This window comes from Aureobasidium pullulans, assembly GCF_000721785.1.
Source record: "Aureobasidium pullulans EXF-150 unplaced genomic scaffold scaffold_28, whole genome shotgun sequence".
NCBI lineage: Eukaryota > Fungi > Ascomycota > Dothideomycetes > Dothideales > Saccotheciaceae > Aureobasidium > Aureobasidium pullulans.
This window is the reverse complement of record NW_021941048.1, coordinates 268060-286287: the sequence shown is the minus strand read 5'-3', so window position 1 is coordinate 286287 and position 18228 is coordinate 268060. Positions and strand designations below refer to the sequence as shown.

Genomic DNA, 18228 nt, shown 5'->3' with positions numbered 1-18228 from the left:
TTGTTTGCCCGCGCACAGCGATCCCGCCGGGATCATCGATCCGCAAAACTGAAACTTGGTTCACACGCGTACGCACATGCGCTCAACTGATTGACGCCGGGCCTCCGCATGTGTCAAACCAAGATGCGAATCCTGCAAAAGTCGCTTGGAAGTTGGCACAATTTGGGTCGAAGCAAGATGCCATGCTGTGCTACCTTGGTTCTCTCGATCTATATGCATGCGGTCCACGCCTATTTCTTGTCCCGCAGGTCATTTTAATTTAATATAATGTGAAGGCGACCCCACAGACCCTCTGCTGAACTGTTAGAGAAAATTCTTATACACAAGTCAGAAGAATCTGGCACGTACCTCTCGTCGCTCTTGGAAGTCGCTGTACAGCCAATTCCAAGCGTCTCGGTTGCGACAGTCCTTGTGTGCTGAACCCGGCATAGTGTCACAGGCTGGCATCGTCTTGAGGAGAATTTCTTCCGATGCAGGGAACCACGGCTTTGGACGGGGCCAATCTGAGAAGTGGACGAGTTTCGTCTCGTTCAACACTCTTTGAGGATCCCAGGTTTCGCCCTCATCCAGGTATCCGTGATGTGACTTTCGGCGAAATTCGCCAGACACCACCCAATGTTCGTTTGGCAGGATCATTGCATCGCCGGCGTAAAGGTCATTGATTACTTCCATGTCGTAAAATTCGTCTGAAGACGAGCGGCTGTACATGCTCTTCATTACACGTTTGAACTCGTCCATGGATGGCTTGATCAGCAAGACTGCCGACGAAATTGTGTCGGGATCAGGTAACCAGTATGCATGAGGCGCCGCCACCGGATGATCAGGCAAGAAGAAAAGCTCATCGAGAGGCTGTGATAGGTAGGACAATCAGACAGACCCTGGCGTGAAAATGGTGGGAACACAACTTACCTTTAAGATCGTGGCGTCCGAATCCAAACTCAATACTCGATCGTACTGTGTCTGTTTGAATGCCAGCAACTTGGTGAAGCTATCTGCCCATGTAGTACTGTCTCCGATCCCGGTATGCTGAGGCCTGACTGGTATAATATGAACCTTGTAATCATCCTGCGCCTGGCGCAGGAACATGCTTTCCCATGTCTTTGGCTTGGGATATAGTTCCCAATCCTGTGGATAGAGCAAGACGCGATCTGCCTTGCTTCCAAGTCGATGCAAAGACTCAAACATCATCAGGCTATTGCAGAGATACTCCTTGTCGGTGACATATTGAACATATGCATAGCGTGTCCAGTCAATGCCATCATCAGATTCCTCAGAAACCGGAGTAACATGTAAAGGCTCGAAAGTATGGCGGACAGGTTTTGGCGGCGGAGGTCTCAATAGTCGAATCAGGAGATATAAGCCTGCGGCGAGAGATATCCACTGCCAGAACGACCTTGAGCGGAGCGTTCTCTTCAATGCGTGCGTGTTGGCTTCGAAGCTCATCACAAATACTGAAACCAGATAATGCGGACAGCGATGGATGTTGAAATTGAAAAAGCAATCATCTTCTGGACTGTTCAAAGAAGCATCTGCAGGAGGGCTTCGGCTACTTCGGAGAGTGTCTTGGCTACCCAACTGGGTAAAGATCGGATGCTGGTGGGTGACCAGATCTTCTCCATCTTTCTGCGCTGTTGTACGGCAGACAGTCCTTAGGCTTCGATATGAACATTATAGAGACGTTCCATGCTGTTATTGTGAGATTGTGGGAGTACAGGATTTTGAGAAATATATTGTAATATGCGTAGGGCTAACTATTGTATGCGTGATGCCGTGTATTAAATGCTCCAAACCATGTTCCCCAGCAGGTAACACCTTCAGTCGTTTAAATTTTGCATTGGTCGTTAGAACTTAGGCACTGCCGTTCGTCTTCTCGTTCTGAACTCCATCGGGGATCGTGGGGTCTGCCAATGATTTTGAGGGAGCAGGGTTGAGGATGTTGGTGGCATCAATCAAGGGAGCAGATGGGTTGATCTCCAGACCGAATCCAGGCTTATCCAAGACAGAGACGTCAAGGTAGCCCTTCTCAGGGATGGGCTCGTTAATGAAGAGGTTGCCGAATACCGGAAGAACTGATTGACCATCGGGAGAGTTGGCAAGGTACTCTTGGAAAGGCGAATTTGTTTGAGAGACGACAAAGTGGTAGCTGTAAGGACCACTGGCGTGAGGAACGACTGGAATATCATATGCAGCTGCTTGAGCCGAAACCTTGAGCAACTCTGTCAAGCCACCGAGCCACATGACATCGGGCTGGAGAATGTCAACATGACGACCCTCAATAAGCTTGCGGAAACCATATCTAGTATATTCGTGCTCTCCAGTGGTGAACTTGATTGTGGGGTGAGCACGCTTCAGAAGAGCGTGACCATCAAAGTCGTCAGGAGAAAGGGTCTCTTCCCACCAGTTGATGTTGAGATGCTTGCACTTCTCGGCGAGCTCGATGGTGTAGGGCACTGTCAGACTCATCCAGCAATCGACCATCAGCGGGAAGTCGGGACCGACACTCTCACGCATCTCAGTCAAGTACTCGATGTTCTTTCTCATGCCCTCGAACCCCTCGGCAGCGCTGTATGGAAGAGCGACCTTGCCGCCAAAGAAGCCCATTCTCTTTGCTGCAGACGGTGCAGGGCCAGTGCAGTAGAAGTTGAGTCTGTCTCTTGTTGCGCCTCCAATCATCTTGTAGACGGGTTCGTTCCTGATCTTTCCTAGCAAATCCCAGACGGCCAAGTCAATGACGGAAATGACAGCAAGTGGCAGACCCTTGCGTCCGTAGAACATCGAGGCGCGGTACATCTGATCGAAGAGGAGGTTGGTGTCACGAGGGTCTGAGGATACGTGTCAGTTTACGCTTTCAACACTCAAGAAGTCGTAGCAACTTACCAGCGCCAATCAGGAATCTGTTGAAGTGCTCAGCAACGAGCCAGCATGCCGGTGGGCCACCGAAGCCGGTAGCAAACCCCTTCTTGCCGTCGGTGGACTCAATCTCGACACAGAAAGATCCAAGTACGTTGATACCAAAGTCGGTTCGTGACTTGCGGTACTTGTCGTATCCAGACATGGGAGTCGCGATCTTGGAGTCGATCAGCCAATGGCCACCCTTGACATTGTGGTAGTCGCCGCCAGAACCAACGCCTTGAATGACGAAGGTCTTGACGGCCTTGATAGTAGGGAAACTGTTGACAGAAGCCATCGTGAGTGTGTACAGCTAACAATCTCGAGAGAATGGAAACAGTGAGGGGTAGGAGGGGAGGGGAGGAAAGGTAGAGTCTAAGACTTGGCCTGAGGTCTAGGGGGAAGCATGGTTATATGGCAGCCGCGGCAGGTGATGGTGTCCTCCGCACATTCTCGTGAGCCTACCTCTGCGAGAGGTGGTACTACCGGCGGAAACATGTCGCGGCATCGGCTTTCTCAGACAATGATATCCCGTGGAGAGGAACAAGCTCGCGGGTAGTGCCAAGACGAAACGCAGAAGCGGGGCTCCTTCACCACAAACAAAAGGCTTCGGTCGCCTTCCCTCCGAGGCTTCTGCTCTTCAGACCATGGCGGCTCAAATCACCCCGAACAACGAGGCCTTGTCACCAAATTCGCCCAACCTCGCCCAACTACACGCCCGACCTGACACCGACGAACCTGCCGAGGACAGGGAAAATGGCCATGACGAAGTCTGGAGTGACGAAGAGGGCGAGGAGGAGGGCCCGAAGAGGAAAAGACCGCGACCATTGAGTGCGTCCTGCTCTATGAACCTAACACCACTCTTCTTCCTATTCCCACCAATCTTGCCCTGTTTTATCATGTGAACTTTCCCCATTCTGAATCTATTGAATGTCTGACGATTCTGAAGGTGTTTCATGCGAGCTTTGCAAAATTCGCAAAGTTCGCTGTGACCGTGGCAAGCCATCATGCGGCTGGTCGGTGACTTTTACCTGTAAAGACGTGTATGTGTGCTAAGGTGGATCAGGTGTGTCCGGAACAGCCAAGTGTGCGAGTACAAGGAGCGCAAGAAGCCTGGGCTGCGTGCTGGTCAGTACCTGAGTCTAAGAACATTATGTCGAATGTCATCTAAATTTTTAAAGGTTACGGTAGAGAGCTGGAAGCTCGACTTGGTAATTCGCGCCAAAGCAGCTGTATTTCCATAACGTTGACATCTTGCAGACAAGTTGGAGAACGTGCTACAAGCACAGCAACAGCTCCTGCAGCACTTTACTTCGGTCATCCCCGGATTGACTTCCCAGCAGATCAACCACCAATCACCCTCTGCTCTTTCTACTGCACAATCAGTCGACCAAGGATCTCGCTCGGAGGCTGCCCTCTATATGCAGCGACCCGCTTCTTACCCCTCTGTCACTTCTCCGGCTTCTGCTATCACCAACACAGGATTTGGTGTGCATTCTTTGAATATCGCTCAATCTGGACAACAAGGTGAAAAATATTCTCAGCAATTGCAAGATGCGCAGCAGCAGCAGCAACCACAACATGGTACGCCACATCCCAGGCTTGAGTCCCATTCTGAAGCACCTTATGCTCCGACCAATCCGCCTCTTGAATCTCCTAGCCTGAATATACCAGGCTCAGGTCAAAGTGGCAACCTGACAAACCCCCAGATGCAGATCCCCAATCAGATGGCCACTAGCCAAGATGCGGAACTTCCACCATACGACCTTCTATATTCGCTTGTCGATCTGTTTTTCAAGCATGTCAACACGTGGGCCCCGATCTTGCACAGGCGCAGCACTCTAGATTCTCTTTTTGGAACTTCCAGTCTTGAAGAGGCCGATAGGATCCTCTTGCATGCCATTGTTGCGACAACACTGAGATTTTCGAACGACGTTCGTTTGACAGAACAAGCTCGAGAGCGATACTACTCGAACTCAAAGCAGAAAGTATTGCTTTACGGACTCGAAAACAGCTCCGTCAAAGCGTTACAAGCTTTGGTCATCCTAGCACTGGATATTGTCGGATGCTCGAATGGCCCGCCTGGTTGGAATCTTCTTGCTCTGATCGCACGTAGTGTCGTGCAACTAGGTCTAGCAGTCGAGACTACTTCAACGTCTGTATCTCCTCTATATCCTTCGATCTACACTCTCCGCGCAATGGTTCTTCCAGAGTCAAACGATTGGATTGAAGACGAGAGTCGCCGGCGTCTTTTCTGGATGGTGTATCTCCTTGACCGCTACGCAACAATAGCCACAGCTTTCGAATTCGCGCTCGACGATAAGGAGATTGATCGCAAGCTGCCATGCAGGGATGATCTTTTCGCGAGAAATCAACCAGTCGAAACCCGATGGTTCCACACGTCGGAGAGGACTGATTACAGCATGAACAAACCAGAGAATCTTGGATCTTTCAGCTACTATATTGAAATTGTGGGTATCTTGTCAAGAATACACCGCTTTTTGAAGAAACCGGTCGACATTGGCGATCTGTCGGACGTTGAGCAGTGGCAGCGTGAATACCGCGAACTCGACAGTGCTCTCAACAGTTGGAAGTTCACACTTCCTGGTGAATACGGGAACATGGCGCGCTTATTCAACCCCAACGGCAGCAGCAAGATTGTCAATTGCGTATGGATTATGCTGCACATCACTTATCACACGTAAGTCGGCTTTTTCCGCAAATTGATCCACCACTAACATTTCGAAGTGCCGTAATCCGCTTACATTCTTCTGCTGCATATCCAACCACAAGGTCGCCGATTTTCACACCGTCATTCAGTGCTAGCCAGAGATGTCACACCGCTGTCGAAGATATTTGTTCTCTCTGCACTTACGTCAGAAACAACAATATGATCACCAACCTTGGACCACATTTTGCCTTTTCGATATGGGTCGCTGCTCGCTTGCTGCTCGTTCATGGCTCGACAATCGATCACCAGGTCAATCCAGCTATATATCCTCTTGTCGAAACATTGAGGGATATGGGTCGTTACTGGAACGTGGCGGAAAGATATGCCACCTTGCTCCAGCGTGTACTCGATGAGTATAGTGAGTCTGAACGCATCCCTGTCGGCGCAAATGGCGAAAGAGTCACACCATCGACCGTAAGAATTCTCGCGGATATGAGACGGTGCGCCTACGATCTAGACTTTTTGATTTCCAGGCAACCACGACAGCAATACGGTGGTGGAAAGCAGCATGCAATCACCCCCGCACGTACACCAGCTCCACAAGATTTGGAATATCTAGACGTCTTCGACTTCTTCAACATGCCTCGTCTTCCTGTTCCCAACGACACATCAATCACGGCGGCCGGGAGCGGCGGAGATTTCCAAACTCCGGACCTGGGAACGAATAGCGAGTTCAACATCACCAACTTCATGCTTGATCCAACTTCTGACTGGTTCGTCCGAAATCCTGGTACTTAGACGTAACGTCAGAATTACTACTCGTCGATTGCGATCCTCGTTTCTCCATCGGTGGATGAGTAAAGCCAGCAGTAGACAGTGGATTGTAGTCGGCACTAGATGACCGTAATCGGCAGGCACCGGAGCGTTGTCCTTTGTACATGTACCTCGGCGACTTGGCAGAACCCCGATAATATCGAATTTCACAAATCATGAATCCTCACAATCAGGCGGAACGAGCTCTGCACAACATGGTGGCTGTTTCTTCAACCGCGACCGTGTGTATGCAAGCAGATGCAGATGCAGAGCGTCTAGCACACATCATGTCTGACGATCGGAAGGATGCTATGAAGTCAAATTAAGCCCTTGCGGCTATACTTGATCCCTTGGTGTTTTTTACGATGTGGTCATTCAGCAGGTCTTGCCTTGAGTTGCCGTATGCATGAGCTTGCGATGGATATGTTGCCGCACAACTGCTCGCCGCAAAGTATCGCCGACTTCCTGACATGCGTGTGTGTATTGTTCTGTTGAAACAAATCGGTACTTAGTGGTTCGTTCTCTGAAACGCTTGATTGGACGAGTCGTCTCCCAAGGCTGCGCTTGTAGTTTAGTGGCCTTCTCAACACCTGAACCCTGTCCGAGTTTCCACTATTGCGATCAGGCGTTCAGGCAACCTGCGTGTGTACGATATGCCGCCCCACTAACTGTTCGATGTGCTCGCAAATCACACGTAGGCCGTAAGCCGAAATATGATTGCGAGAACACAAATCGACTTTATCACTGCTGACTGTACAAATCAAGCTGCGCCATCTATGTCATCATCATAATTTGAGGAGGCGCTTCGGCTAATAGCAATATGTGCAAGGCACTGGCCAGAACTACGGATCTCACCCACATGGCAACCTTGAAAAGCATCGAGGACCTGCAGCAGGTCTATCAGTTGCCAAGCGTATGGCTAGACCATGTGACTACATATGATCTAGGATCCGTCCATTCCGGTGATTTTCAAGCAAAGTACAGTCTCTGCGAAGACAGCTTGGAAAGCCTTTGCTCGTCGCTAAAGCAATAGGCCGGGCCAACGCAGATGCGGCCGCGCCGGCCGAAAGACCCTGTGACAGGTACCAAGAAGGAGCAACCAACGCGCAAGGGATTGACTCTACCTCTTATGTTTGCTGCCAGCATTTTCTGTTTTGGGTCAGAGGTCGAATGACCGAAAACGTCAGGGAAAAATAAAGATGAGTACAGAAATGTTTGTTATCCAATCTACTCACCGCACTGTCTTCGCTACCGTTTGTGTCGGCACATATCCCGGCCTACGCCTTTCCGCTTGTCGGTCTTCGCAAACAGATTACTAAAGTACCTCGCTGTGCTGCCTTATCGTACTAAGATGCTCGCTCAGCATCCAACATACGTATGTCAGATATCGAACTCCGTGCACGTCTATCCAACACGTTCTGGTCGCCTGTCAGGAGCAATAGCATACAGAATATATACCATCATACAGACCCCAACAACATCCTGGGGACAGCAACCAGACTCGAAGCCATTACAAGCTTCAAACCCAGGAACACGCCTCACACAATCCGTCTATTGCGCCAGCCGACCTCCTACTGCGAAATGTGTATACAGGTCGTCGAACGTGAGTGAGGAGGGCTCGATCATCGATGGTCACGGCTGTCAACGAGGTGACTAACTTGCAGTTCAGGCTATGCAGTATGTCGATGCATCTATCATCGTCACTCGCTCGACCCATGCGCGGCATATGGCTCCCGTAGTCACGGCATCACCGAACGAATCGTCTTCGTCGGATACAAATGCCCGTCGCATACCAATACATGACAAACTGCACTACAGCATAATGCCCGATGCTACAAGTCTGGTAGCAACCCACCAGGACTTGGAGGCCACTTCAAGTTCCAGTAGCAGTTGCGAACAAGCACACCGGCCCGCACAGCCTATACTTGAAGTACATGAGACCTGCATATGCATGCACTCCCTGGTTGCAATGCGGGGTTTATGAACTTTGCCTCGAACTATGCATCAATGACACACGACGACACGACCTCCTGAGATGTGCAACACATATCACCCCACCTATCTAATCGCTTGCATAACATAACCTTGAGGTGTTGAACCTCGGCAGTTTCGATACTCACCCACCATTCCGCTGGGTCAACCGCGGTTCAGTTGTCCTCTCTCCTTAGTTTCAGCATCCTCAACATCACGGCCTTCATTCTCATTAGCGAGCACGTCTAGCTCCCTTGAACCACCTCAATATCTTTCTTGGGATCCAAACAATTCGATCTCCATCCAAACTCTCGTCCCGATACCATTTGTCGGCAGCAACGCAGACATCAACTGATTTTTCCTGATTATGCATCAATTTATTCACGGGCAACAGTACAGCTTTCCATACCCTCAACTCATATAGATACGAACAAGACTCCAGCGGTCATCTATGCTCTTTGAAGCGCTCCATGTCTCTCCCCACGTCGAATCTGATGTCACTTGCGACCACTTGAGTTTGTTTCCATGTGGCCAGAGGAACACCCAGACTCCTTTGCGGACCACAAAAGGGCTGCACGATGTCTCTCTGTTTCCTCTTCTCTTCCTACACTCCATCACACACAACTCTCATCATCATGAAATCCATCTTCTTCTTCCTCCTCGGCCTCGCCGCCATGAGCTCCGCCGCCGCTCTCCACCCCACTGACTCACAACTCGTCGACATCCCCGAACCAGCCCTTTCGTAAGTCGCTACTCCACACTTGATTGTACTCGAATCTGACGTTTCCTTTAGCGCTGCACACTCCCAGCCTTCATTGCAGCCCAGACAAGACTACGACGACTGGCATGAAGACCCAAGCATTCACCACAGGTTCACCAAGCAGGATGCTAAGAACTGCCACGAGCCTTGTCAGGTGAGCTATCATCACCAACTGAGAATATGGGAATGTATCTGCCTTTGAGTGGGGAGATCTTAGAGGGGGGTGATTGGGTGTTTGGAATGGAGTAGGGTCAGAGGGGTCCAGATGGCTGCATTGGTGGGAAGTTGATGGTTCTGGCAGTTTTTTCTGTAGACTTTGGAGGAAGGAGCGATCTTGTCGCCAGGATCTACGTACTCCCTTTGTCTTCGATGTCTGTTGTAGGCTGTCAGTTGCACTACCAGTACTATACATTTCTCTATGAGATATGTTCGAATAGAATTTCAGATCTCCCACTCATCTTCCGCTCGTCCTCCGCTCTTGTATCCTCTACTCCTCATACCCATCGAAATGCAAGACCCCTTTTAGCTCTCCAGCGTTATCTAAAGAAGGTACTAGTCTAAAACACTCCGACCACCCATCCCCCACAACCCCCAAATCAATCACCACGCTATTTCCCTTCTTCAGCACCCCCACTGCAAAGTAGAGTATACCAACGAAAAAAAAAAAAAAGACTCGTGTAAGTAATGCTTTGTACTTCATGCTTGTGCAACACGATCGCGAATGGTCCTGGGCTGCCTTGACCCCAGTACTGTAACGGCGATGTGAGCGACGAGTCAGGCTGTTCTTTTGTATGTGTTTTTTTTCAAACACCTTGATGAGGATTATTTTGTACTGTCCCTCTGCAGGATACTGTACATGTTTCAGAAAGGAAAAGAAATATAAAAAAAAAAACAGGATCGATGGGAAACGAGAGAGAGAGAGAGAGGAAAACAAAAAGTGAATTCAGTGGAAGAAATTGAAGATGAGACAAAAACGGTTATCAAAAGAAAAGAAAGCAGACAAAAGAGAAAGCGACAGAGAAAGGCCTTTAGTAGGTAATTTGTAGTTCCGTCGTTGCAGGGAGCGCCGAATCGCTGGAAATCATCTAATCTGCCGTACTACCACCTCGGTTAAGAGAATGTGCTTCGGGGTAATCGGGACAATCGAGCTCTCAAGCATAGTATCGAAAACGTCCACATAGCTTGTGTTTGCAAGACAATGTGAAGGCCTCTAGCTAAGGTCTTGAGTGTGCCGAAGCACATAAGACGGTAATGTTAAAGATGCAAAATCTTGACTGGCCGGTGGAAACTGGTATGGGAGAGTAAGAGGGAGCAGACAGGTGTGCTAAGGCATCTTTTTGGAAATGGGGATATGACGTACGAAACAGTCTGACCCGAAGGCATCTTTCTGAGTAGGAGTTGAGAGGACATTCTGTGCCAAAGCATCTTTCAACAACAGACGACATACGAAAAAGCTGGCCCGAAGACATCTTCGAACAACAAACGACATACGAGATGATTGACCCGAAGGCATCTTTCCGAAACAGCAGATGACATACGAGAAATTGTGCTTAAGCATCTTTCCGCATGAAACAGACGACATACGAAATGACGCGACAAAAGAGATGACTCACCTTTCCGGAAAAAAGCAATTGAGACCTGAGAGTATGTCAGCTACATTAAGATAAGATGAATAAATAATGCACCTGATAATGAGTCCTGAATGAGATCGCCGATAATGGAGAAGTACCGTTGCTACCTAATCCTAAAAAGCACATCAGCCATGATCGAAACCAAAAACGGACAAAGCTGAGGTTGGTGAACAAGACACTTCACAGGAGTGAGATGAAGGAGAAGAGGAGCATAGAGGGGGAACAGGACCTCTTAAAGCGCTGGCTGCTTACTAAGCAGATCAGTGCTTAAAGATCATGTGTTAGGATTATCTCGCTGCTAAGATACTCTGTGTGACTGCATGCCCAAATCTTGCGTTAGTTTTCGACGAATGGTATAAGATCCCTGACGACAAAGCGTCTGAATACGGCGAGACCCGGGACGTAAGAAGAAGTCTACGTCTCCTTAACTCCTGTTTCAAAAGCTCGAAGGGAATGTGTTTGGTCTTTTTAAGACTCTGCTTCGACATGCTGAGTTAGGGATCAAGATGTTAATTGTTCTTGATAGATGCGCAGAAGAAGCTGTACCGAACTGATGCGAAGCAACACTACAAAATGTAGATGCGGTAAGGCAAGGACATTAGCAGCGGCAAAATAGGAGCAGTCAGAGAAGACAAGAGATGCAAATATGTACGTGCTATAGAAATAAGTAATGCAAAGTTTCTCCAAAGCCAAGCTCTTGATGTATATAATCTCTTTTGTGCTCTGATGGCAAAATTCTTGTGGAAGCTGAGTGTGTCTTGCTGGTTGTTTCTATACTGGTGGTGTATGTGAGGATGCTGGTTCTTATGCTGTCGTTGATCATAATTGTGGGCGTGTCTTTGTTTTGGGGGAGAGGAAGGTATAGCTGACGATCGGATGCGATGTTGTGTGTAGCGACGTACACAGTACGATTAGTTTTATGTTCGCAGGCTATTGAAGCTGATAAGTGCCGATAAATGTCGGCAGTCTTCTTCGCCGAGGCGTTGGTATAGAACACCGGGGTGCAAGACTCAAACTTGCGTTGCGGTATGTCCGCTAGGTGAATTGGGCGCTAAGGCGGTAGTGGTGCTCGATACAGACGATTGGTCGGAGCGTTCAAAAGTCGTGTCTCGAGGCTGTTGTTTTGGAGGCTTTCGTCCCGAAAGTCCGAATGATCGAAGCCGAAAAACGTCGCACACCGAGAGAACTTGAAGGATGTGTGTATTTCTGTTGCTCGCCCGTGATAGACTTCGTGCTAGTGCAGCTTGTCTCGGTCGAGGAAGAGAGGATGACTTGTACTTGGCGAGCATGTCGTGGACTTGTGATGCGTACCTCCTTCACATTATGGTCTGAACCTTGGACCACATGCCGTTCCACTGGGTTCTACCAACGGTCAGGTCCTCAACGTAGTCTCCAAAGAGCAGTGGCGTGCCCAGTGTGTTGGAAATGATGCGATCACACCAGGTAAGATATCGGGAGAGGATCAGTCCATCTTTGCCGTTCGAAGCGATGACTTTGAGACCTCCTCTTGCAGCCACCATCCTCTTGAGTGCAGGCGCGTGTACATTGACAGCAATGTCTCGTTCGCTTCTTAGAGCCTCATTGAAGTAAACGTATATCACCGTCATGATGACAGAGTCCGTGTAGGCGCGAGTCGGGTCAGTGATGGCTTTTCTGAGAGCCTCAACAGCTTTATGTCGTAGCCATTGGGACATGAATGGCTGCTGACGCATGGATATCGCATTGGAAGGCGGTGCCATAACACTGGTGTTGGACAGGACGGCGTAAAACATGGCAGGTTCTCGTTGGGCGATCGAGACTTGGAGAGGAAAGTCGACAAACTCAGTATTGCCTTGCTGACCCCAATCGACGGCGATCATGCCCATCCAGACCTCTCCGATGCGAGTGCGGTCTGAAGACGTTAAGAATCAGTATAGAGCAAGACAGAGCGACGAACATGTGCAATGAGTTGCAAATGTTGGCACATGTGCATTTCGAGTCTAAGCAGACCAGAGGAAGAAGATCTCACTTACAGAACTGTACTAATGGTCCGAACGACTCCTCCCAGCGGACTGGAAATTGTTGAAAGGGATCGTGAGTTGAGCCTAGTTGGTGAGGCTTGAACATGCGTGCAGACTGAGATTCTGACAACATCAGGCTTGTGGCAGCAGCCAACGCGTGAGAATTCATGTCTTCTTCCTCATCATATTCGACGACTCGAGGATTTTGAAGGTCAGGGTCATCCATTAAAGCGTCTGGAGAATAACTGGTTGATGGCGTCGAACGTGATGAGTTGGTTGAGTGAGAAGAGAAAGAAGTCGACTGAGGTAGAGACGGCACAGCTCTGGTTATGTTACCGTCGGTCGGCCATGATGGCACAGCAGGTATATTCCTACGCCGCGGTGGTGCAAGCAGAGCCGCCGGAGCATTTTCCGTGGTGGCACGAGGCAGGGGAGTTTGTGCGGCCGCGGCGATACTTTTCGACTTCTTCCTCGACTTCCATCCCTCCTTGGCTGCGTGAGATCTGATGGCACGAGTGGATGGTGACTGCTGTGGTTCGCCAAAAGTGATGAAGTTGAGGTTTCCCTGCCGCGGTTGTGTCGGTGCCTGGCCTTCTTGCGACGGCGGCTGGGATTGCGGCATGATTCCCCAACAAGGACGGGTGCCTGCGTTATACAAAGAAGGAAAGAAATTCAATCAGAACAGCGATACTCCCACGCGACATGGCTTTTCTCCCCTCCTGAGCCACTGATGTAAAGTCGAATCCTCACGTCCGGGAACCTCGCGGGCAGAAACTCATCATTAGACGATGGCTTTTTACTAGATCGCGATCACCCTCGGGAACGACATGTGCAAAACAGGGTCTTGATGGTCCGGGCCAGCCGCACGCTTGCGTAGTGTAGGTTCAGCCAAGGCGGTGAAAGACCCGCCAGTTGATAGGAACGCCATTGGAACGCGAAATCAACAAGTTCCGTCAAGCCACCCTGGACAATCAAGGCACAACATCTATCTCCCTGTACTTGAAACAAACAATTTTCGGGTGGACCAATCACTAAAGGTTAGCCAAAGGCTTCTTGCGTAACAGACGACCCTTTGATGATCTCTTTGGCAGAACGACAGCTCGAGACGACCCGTCTGTTGTAGCGAACGTGCGACCCGGAGACATGATTTAACTTTAAAATTATAGGGATGCGATTATGCATATATCTTTTCCTAAGCAATTTGAGGTCAGATTGACGAGGAGTAGGTCATTGGAGGAGAAATACGAGACTGGTGAATCAAGCGTCAAGGGCTCAAGTCTTGGACTCTTGGTCGAACTAAATGCTTTTGGGTCTGCCGACTGTGACTGCTCGCTATCTTGGAGCTCTAATTAATTGTTTCTGTGAAGGATTGTCTATTATGACTTTCGTCGCCTATATGATCGCTGTCGGTAAATCGCCATGCTGGTGATGGAGAAGGCGGATGGATTTCTAGTAGCCTGAGGCTTGACGATCGTCTGCCAAGATCAGCATCGTTCTTGCTAGACGAATGGTATTGAAGACTTACAGTTGGCACCCATGGCCTTTCTCAGCTTCATGATAACTTCTGAGTCCTTGAGATCGGTCTTGCTGTCGGTCTGAATCTCGATGGCGTAGCTTCTCAAGACCTGCTTGACTTGACCGATTTGAGTGGTCATCTTGGCTCTGCGCATGACTCTAGTGTTGGGTCCTAGTAGTATTCATGTCAGCCATCGGACCTCTCTTCAGTCGAAGCAAAAGCTGCAAATGCTTCCATCCAACTTGGCCTGAGAGCCACACGACAAGCATATGGAAAATCCATGACAGATCACGAGATATGCTCAGATATCACCCATCATCTCTTCCTCATCCCTGTCGTCTCCATCATTTTCCAACAACCTCAAAAACAACACAGAAACCCCAGAAAACGGATAGTCAATCACTCACCACACCAAGAAACAAACACAAACTTGACCCTCTGCGACAACTCATCATTCCCCACCGTCATCCTCACAAATGCATACGCAGCCTCATCATCCCCCAAATGCTCCACCATCTCCGAAATCTCTCCTTCACCGGTACTGTCCAATTTCAACGCATCAGAAGTGCCAGAAATGTATTTGAGGACCATCCATGTCGTTGCGGATTTGTCGGAACGGACGTCTTCGTAGGCGGTGGCGATTTCGGGATCGCTGAGGAGGTTGTCGGCGGTTTGAGGCATTGTGAGAGGTTCAATTGATATAGGTGGGAGATAAGGATATTGTGGATGGGGTGGGAGTTGGCGATTGGATGTGCGTGAGGGAGAGGATGGGAATTGTGTATATCCAGGGGTAAACGGCTGGGTAAACTGCGGTTGCTCTTTTGTAAGTCTGGAACGGGCTTCGTTCTTGGTATGAGAGTTCTTGAGAAGAGGTGGAATAGATGAGCTATTTGCTCCTTTTTGGTAATCTGCTTGACACAGAGATACGACTGACGCACCACGAGCCTAGCCATGGGGTCTGAATGTTCTCTTCGAGATTCTGGAGAAGGTACGTCTTTTTCTCTGTGATGGGTCGCCCATTCCCGTGAAGCCTTGTGACAGTTTACTGTCTCAAACACAATTTGTCGACAGCATAACGTACAGACGTCTGGGACTCGCGAAACTCGGCCGTGACATGAAAGCCGCTCTTAAAATATCATTCCACACAAGCGTCATCGACCATCTCGATATGTTTTCGGATTATGTCAGCTCGAACACAGTGACAGGGTACAACCCTCAGCAACGAACATGGCACGTGCATCAAAGTCTGCCAAAGTCATGACGACTCGAATAACCTACACCATCGAGACTCTTATCGTTCTACAGTCCAGCAGTGTCAAGGGGGTAAAGGAAATCTCTCTGGCCTAACACAGCTCGAACCTCACTCTCACACTCACGTATTCCACCAACCACGAATATCACTCGAGACACCTCAAAAGCACAGATCATCACTTGATCCCACTCCTCAGAGACCTCATATACGTGTCAGGTTCGCAAAATTCCATCCAACAGCCACAGAGAGCCCAGCTTTCACATCTTCCGTGGCGCAATTGGCTAGCGCGTTCGACTGTTAAGATTTCGTAAGATATCTGGCTATCGAGAGGTTGACAGTTCAAGCCTGTCCGGGAGAGCTCTTCTTTTTGCTCTTTTTGAACATGTGTGGTGGGATTACGAGTAGGCGCTGCATGTTTTGCGATGTAGAAGCAAAACAGTCGAACGCACTAGCCAATTGCGCCACGGAAGATGTGAAAGCTGGGCTTTTGAGGGTCAGGATAGGTCGCTAATGCGACCTATTGGTTGCAGGAAGGGAGGTGTTTGCACTTTTCTTTTGGAGGAGTCGTGTGATGTTGTGGCACAAGTCAGCTCTCCCCTTTGCTCACAACCTCACTAGGTCTTTCAATATTCTTATCAACATGCAAGGTCATTTTTAACAGCTGTAGATGTCCACTGAAAGTGCTGTCCTCGTACTGCTCTCTTTGGACACTCACAGGGATGTCAAAAACATCATGCCTTTCTACACAGGGTCAGCAGGACGCTTTGACACGCCGAGAACACCTTTGAGCAAGCACATTGACAGTGATCAAAGTAAAAGAAGTATGGATACAGTTAATGCAGATTGTATCACGAAGTTATAAAACCGCGCTCGCTGAAAAGTTCGAGCGCAAAAAAAAGGACCAGAAAATGCCCCTTTTTCCATAATTCAGCGCCATGCCCGCTTCAGAGATTTGCCCTGAATTCAGAAAAGAAGAAGTAAAAAAGCAAGAAGTGTCATCCTCCCCTAAAAGCTAGCTCCCACGTAAGATCTTTCACACGAGAATGTCGTGTGTGTGGATCAAACGAATCAGATGAAATCAAGCAAAGATCATCTAAACTCATCCATAAACTCCTGGTGGAACTTTGTGATTCTGCCAACCCACTCGGTACCAGGAGCAAGGAAAGTGGTTCTGAAATGAAGTGTTCCCTCCTTTTGACCGAATCCACTACCAGCGACGACGCAGACACCAGTGGCGTCAAGAAGTCTCAAGCAGTAGTATTCATCAGGCTTTCTGCCCTCTTGCTTGGCCTTTTCGATGGCCTTTTGAGGGAGGGTGATTGTGGGGAAGAGGTACATGGATCCGGCGGGTGATTGACAGTGCACGCCTTCCATTTCGCGGAAGGCTTCGTAGAGGGCGGTGGCACGCTTTTGGAGGCCGGCGAAGATGCCGCGTTCTTCGGTGTGGTAGGTTTCGTAGGATGGGTCGCCTTCGACGGGGGGTTCGACCATGAGGGAGACGAGGCATTGACCGATGACTGGAGGGCAGAGCTGGATGCTGACGTACTTATAGATCTGCTCGGTGACCTGTGTTGAAATGTTAGTTGTTGCATTCGATCAGCGAGTAAATGATCAGCAACTCACCTTCTCGTCAAAGCCGACAAGCTCAAAGTAACCACCACGGTGACCGCACTCTCCAATCATACCCTTGCTGATACTGTGCAAGCTGACAAGCTCAAGTGTGTTGAACTTGCCATCCTTGTTCTCCTCGCTTTGCTGTAGCTCTCTAAGACACTGCTTGAAGCTGGTGAACTTGCCCTCGAATACGTTGGTTTGGTAGACTTCATCGGCCATAACAACCAGCTTCTCCTCGGCAGCAAACTTCAAGACAGACTTGATGTCCTCGATGGAGAGGGAAGCACCGGTAGGGTTACCGGGGTTGATGATGACAATGCTGCGGACGTTTGTGCCCTCAGCCTTTGCCTTCGCGAATGATGTGCGGATGGCTTCGAGGTTGGTACCCCATGCCTTCTCTTCCTCCAGTTCGTAGGGTACGCACCTTGCGTTGAGCAGGGCGAGGGTTGCGGTGTAGAGAGGGTATTGAGGGATAGGAACGAGAACACCAGAGTTCTCGTCTGCGCACATGACATTCAGCAGGGTGCTAACACCGCCAGAAGCACCAGCAGACAAGAAGATGTTCTCAGGGTCGGCAGGATAACCATCTCTCTTCTCAATGAAGTTGGCGACACTGCGACGAATGCCAGCGGCACCCTTGGAGGCCGAGTATGCTCCCACGCTCTTGACATCATCCAACAACTTCTTTGCGCGCTCGAGGGCGTCAGGCTTGTAACCAAGGGTCTTGGTGAGGACGTCGGGGTGTTCGAGAAGGAGAGGGTTCTCCATCAGTGACAGGACTTGGCGGAAGAAGGTAATCGGCTTCTGGTCGAGTTGTTGGGGGTTGCCGATGTTGGCCGAGATGATGGTGTCGAAGGGTAGTGAATGATCGCCCTTGCTGAGTTGTTCGCGGTACTTCTCACTCTTGATTGCCAGTTCTCCACGGACGGCGTATTCAGCCTCGACGACATTCTGATTGATGTTCTCGAGAGTCAATCTACGCTGACGAGGGGTGGTCGAGAATGCGCGAATTGTCTGGGTTTGGAGCCATGCCGGCAGAGGGAGCGAGTTTATCAGACCTGTTGAACCCATGACTGTGGTTCTTGATCCTGTAGAGATTGCCGAGCGTGGG

At 49.6% G+C, this 18228-nt stretch overlaps 8 protein-coding genes across 8 annotated transcripts; 3 read left to right on the top strand and 5 right to left on the bottom strand.

Annotated features, from left to right (window-relative positions):
- Positions 1–259: 259 nt before the first annotated feature.
- M438DRAFT_339351 (nucleotide-diphospho-sugar transferase) lies at positions 260–1443 on the bottom strand (the record flags this gene model as incomplete). Its single annotated transcript, XM_029904209.1, has 3 exons — positions 260–292; positions 349–849; positions 910–1443. 3 exons carry the CDS (start codon positions 1441–1443, stop codon positions 260–262), a joined length of 1068 nt encoding a protein of 355 aa, XP_029756237.1.
- A 261-nt stretch (positions 1444–1704) lies between these two features.
- M438DRAFT_400236 (mandelate racemase/muconate lactonizing enzyme family protein) lies at positions 1705–3388 on the bottom strand. The gene is made up of 2 exons (XM_029909458.1): positions 2878–3388; positions 1705–2822 (listed from the first exon to the last, which is right to left on the bottom strand). Exons 1-2 carry the CDS (start codon positions 3185–3187, stop codon positions 1849–1851), a joined length of 1284 nt encoding a protein of 427 aa, XP_029756236.1. The 5' UTR covers positions 3188–3388; the 3' UTR covers positions 1705–1848.
- Positions 3389–3819: 431 nt separating this feature from the next.
- Positions 3820–6358, top strand: M438DRAFT_282671 (uncharacterized protein; the record flags this gene model as incomplete). Its single annotated transcript, XM_029901315.1, has 5 exons — positions 3820–3905; positions 3956–4017; positions 4071–4100; positions 4150–5590; positions 5638–6358. 5 exons carry the CDS (start codon positions 3820–3822, stop codon positions 6356–6358), a joined length of 2340 nt encoding a protein of 779 aa, XP_029756235.1.
- A 1596-nt stretch (positions 6359–7954) lies between these two features.
- Positions 7955–8176, top strand: M438DRAFT_282719 (uncharacterized protein; the record flags this gene model as incomplete). The annotated part of the gene is made up of 2 exons (XM_029901319.1): positions 7955–7976; positions 8043–8176. The coding sequence occupies 2 exons, from the start codon at positions 7955–7957 to the stop codon at positions 8174–8176; spliced, it is 156 nt and encodes a 51-aa protein (XP_029756234.1).
- Positions 8177–8979: 803 nt separating this feature from the next.
- Positions 8980–9306, top strand: M438DRAFT_339348 (uncharacterized protein; the record flags this gene model as incomplete). Its single annotated transcript, XM_029904208.1, has 2 exons — positions 8980–9086; positions 9138–9306. 2 exons carry the CDS (start codon positions 8980–8982, stop codon positions 9304–9306), a joined length of 276 nt encoding a protein of 91 aa, XP_029756233.1.
- A 2745-nt stretch (positions 9307–12051) lies between these two features.
- Positions 12052–13357, bottom strand: M438DRAFT_359231 (uncharacterized protein; the record flags this gene model as incomplete). Its single annotated transcript, XM_029907320.1, has 2 exons — positions 12052–12626; positions 12748–13357. The coding sequence occupies 2 exons, from the start codon at positions 13355–13357 to the stop codon at positions 12052–12054; spliced, it is 1185 nt and encodes a 394-aa protein (XP_029756232.1).
- A 542-nt stretch (positions 13358–13899) lies between these two features.
- On the bottom strand, positions 13900–15249 carry M438DRAFT_349288 (actin depolymerizing protein). The gene is made up of 3 exons (XM_029906362.1): positions 14659–15249; positions 14261–14422; positions 13900–14210 (listed from the first exon to the last, which is right to left on the bottom strand). Exons 1-3 carry the CDS (start codon positions 14930–14932, stop codon positions 14185–14187), a joined length of 462 nt encoding a protein of 153 aa, XP_029756231.1. The 5' UTR covers positions 14933–15249; the 3' UTR covers positions 13900–14184.
- A 1343-nt stretch (positions 15250–16592) lies between these two features.
- M438DRAFT_339345 (PLP-dependent transferase) lies at positions 16593–18188 on the bottom strand (the record flags this gene model as incomplete). The annotated part of the gene is made up of 2 exons (XM_029904207.1): positions 16593–17069; positions 17127–18188. The coding sequence occupies 2 exons, from the start codon at positions 18186–18188 to the stop codon at positions 16593–16595; spliced, it is 1539 nt and encodes a 512-aa protein (XP_029756230.1).
- Between the last annotated feature and the right edge of the window lie 40 nt (positions 18189–18228).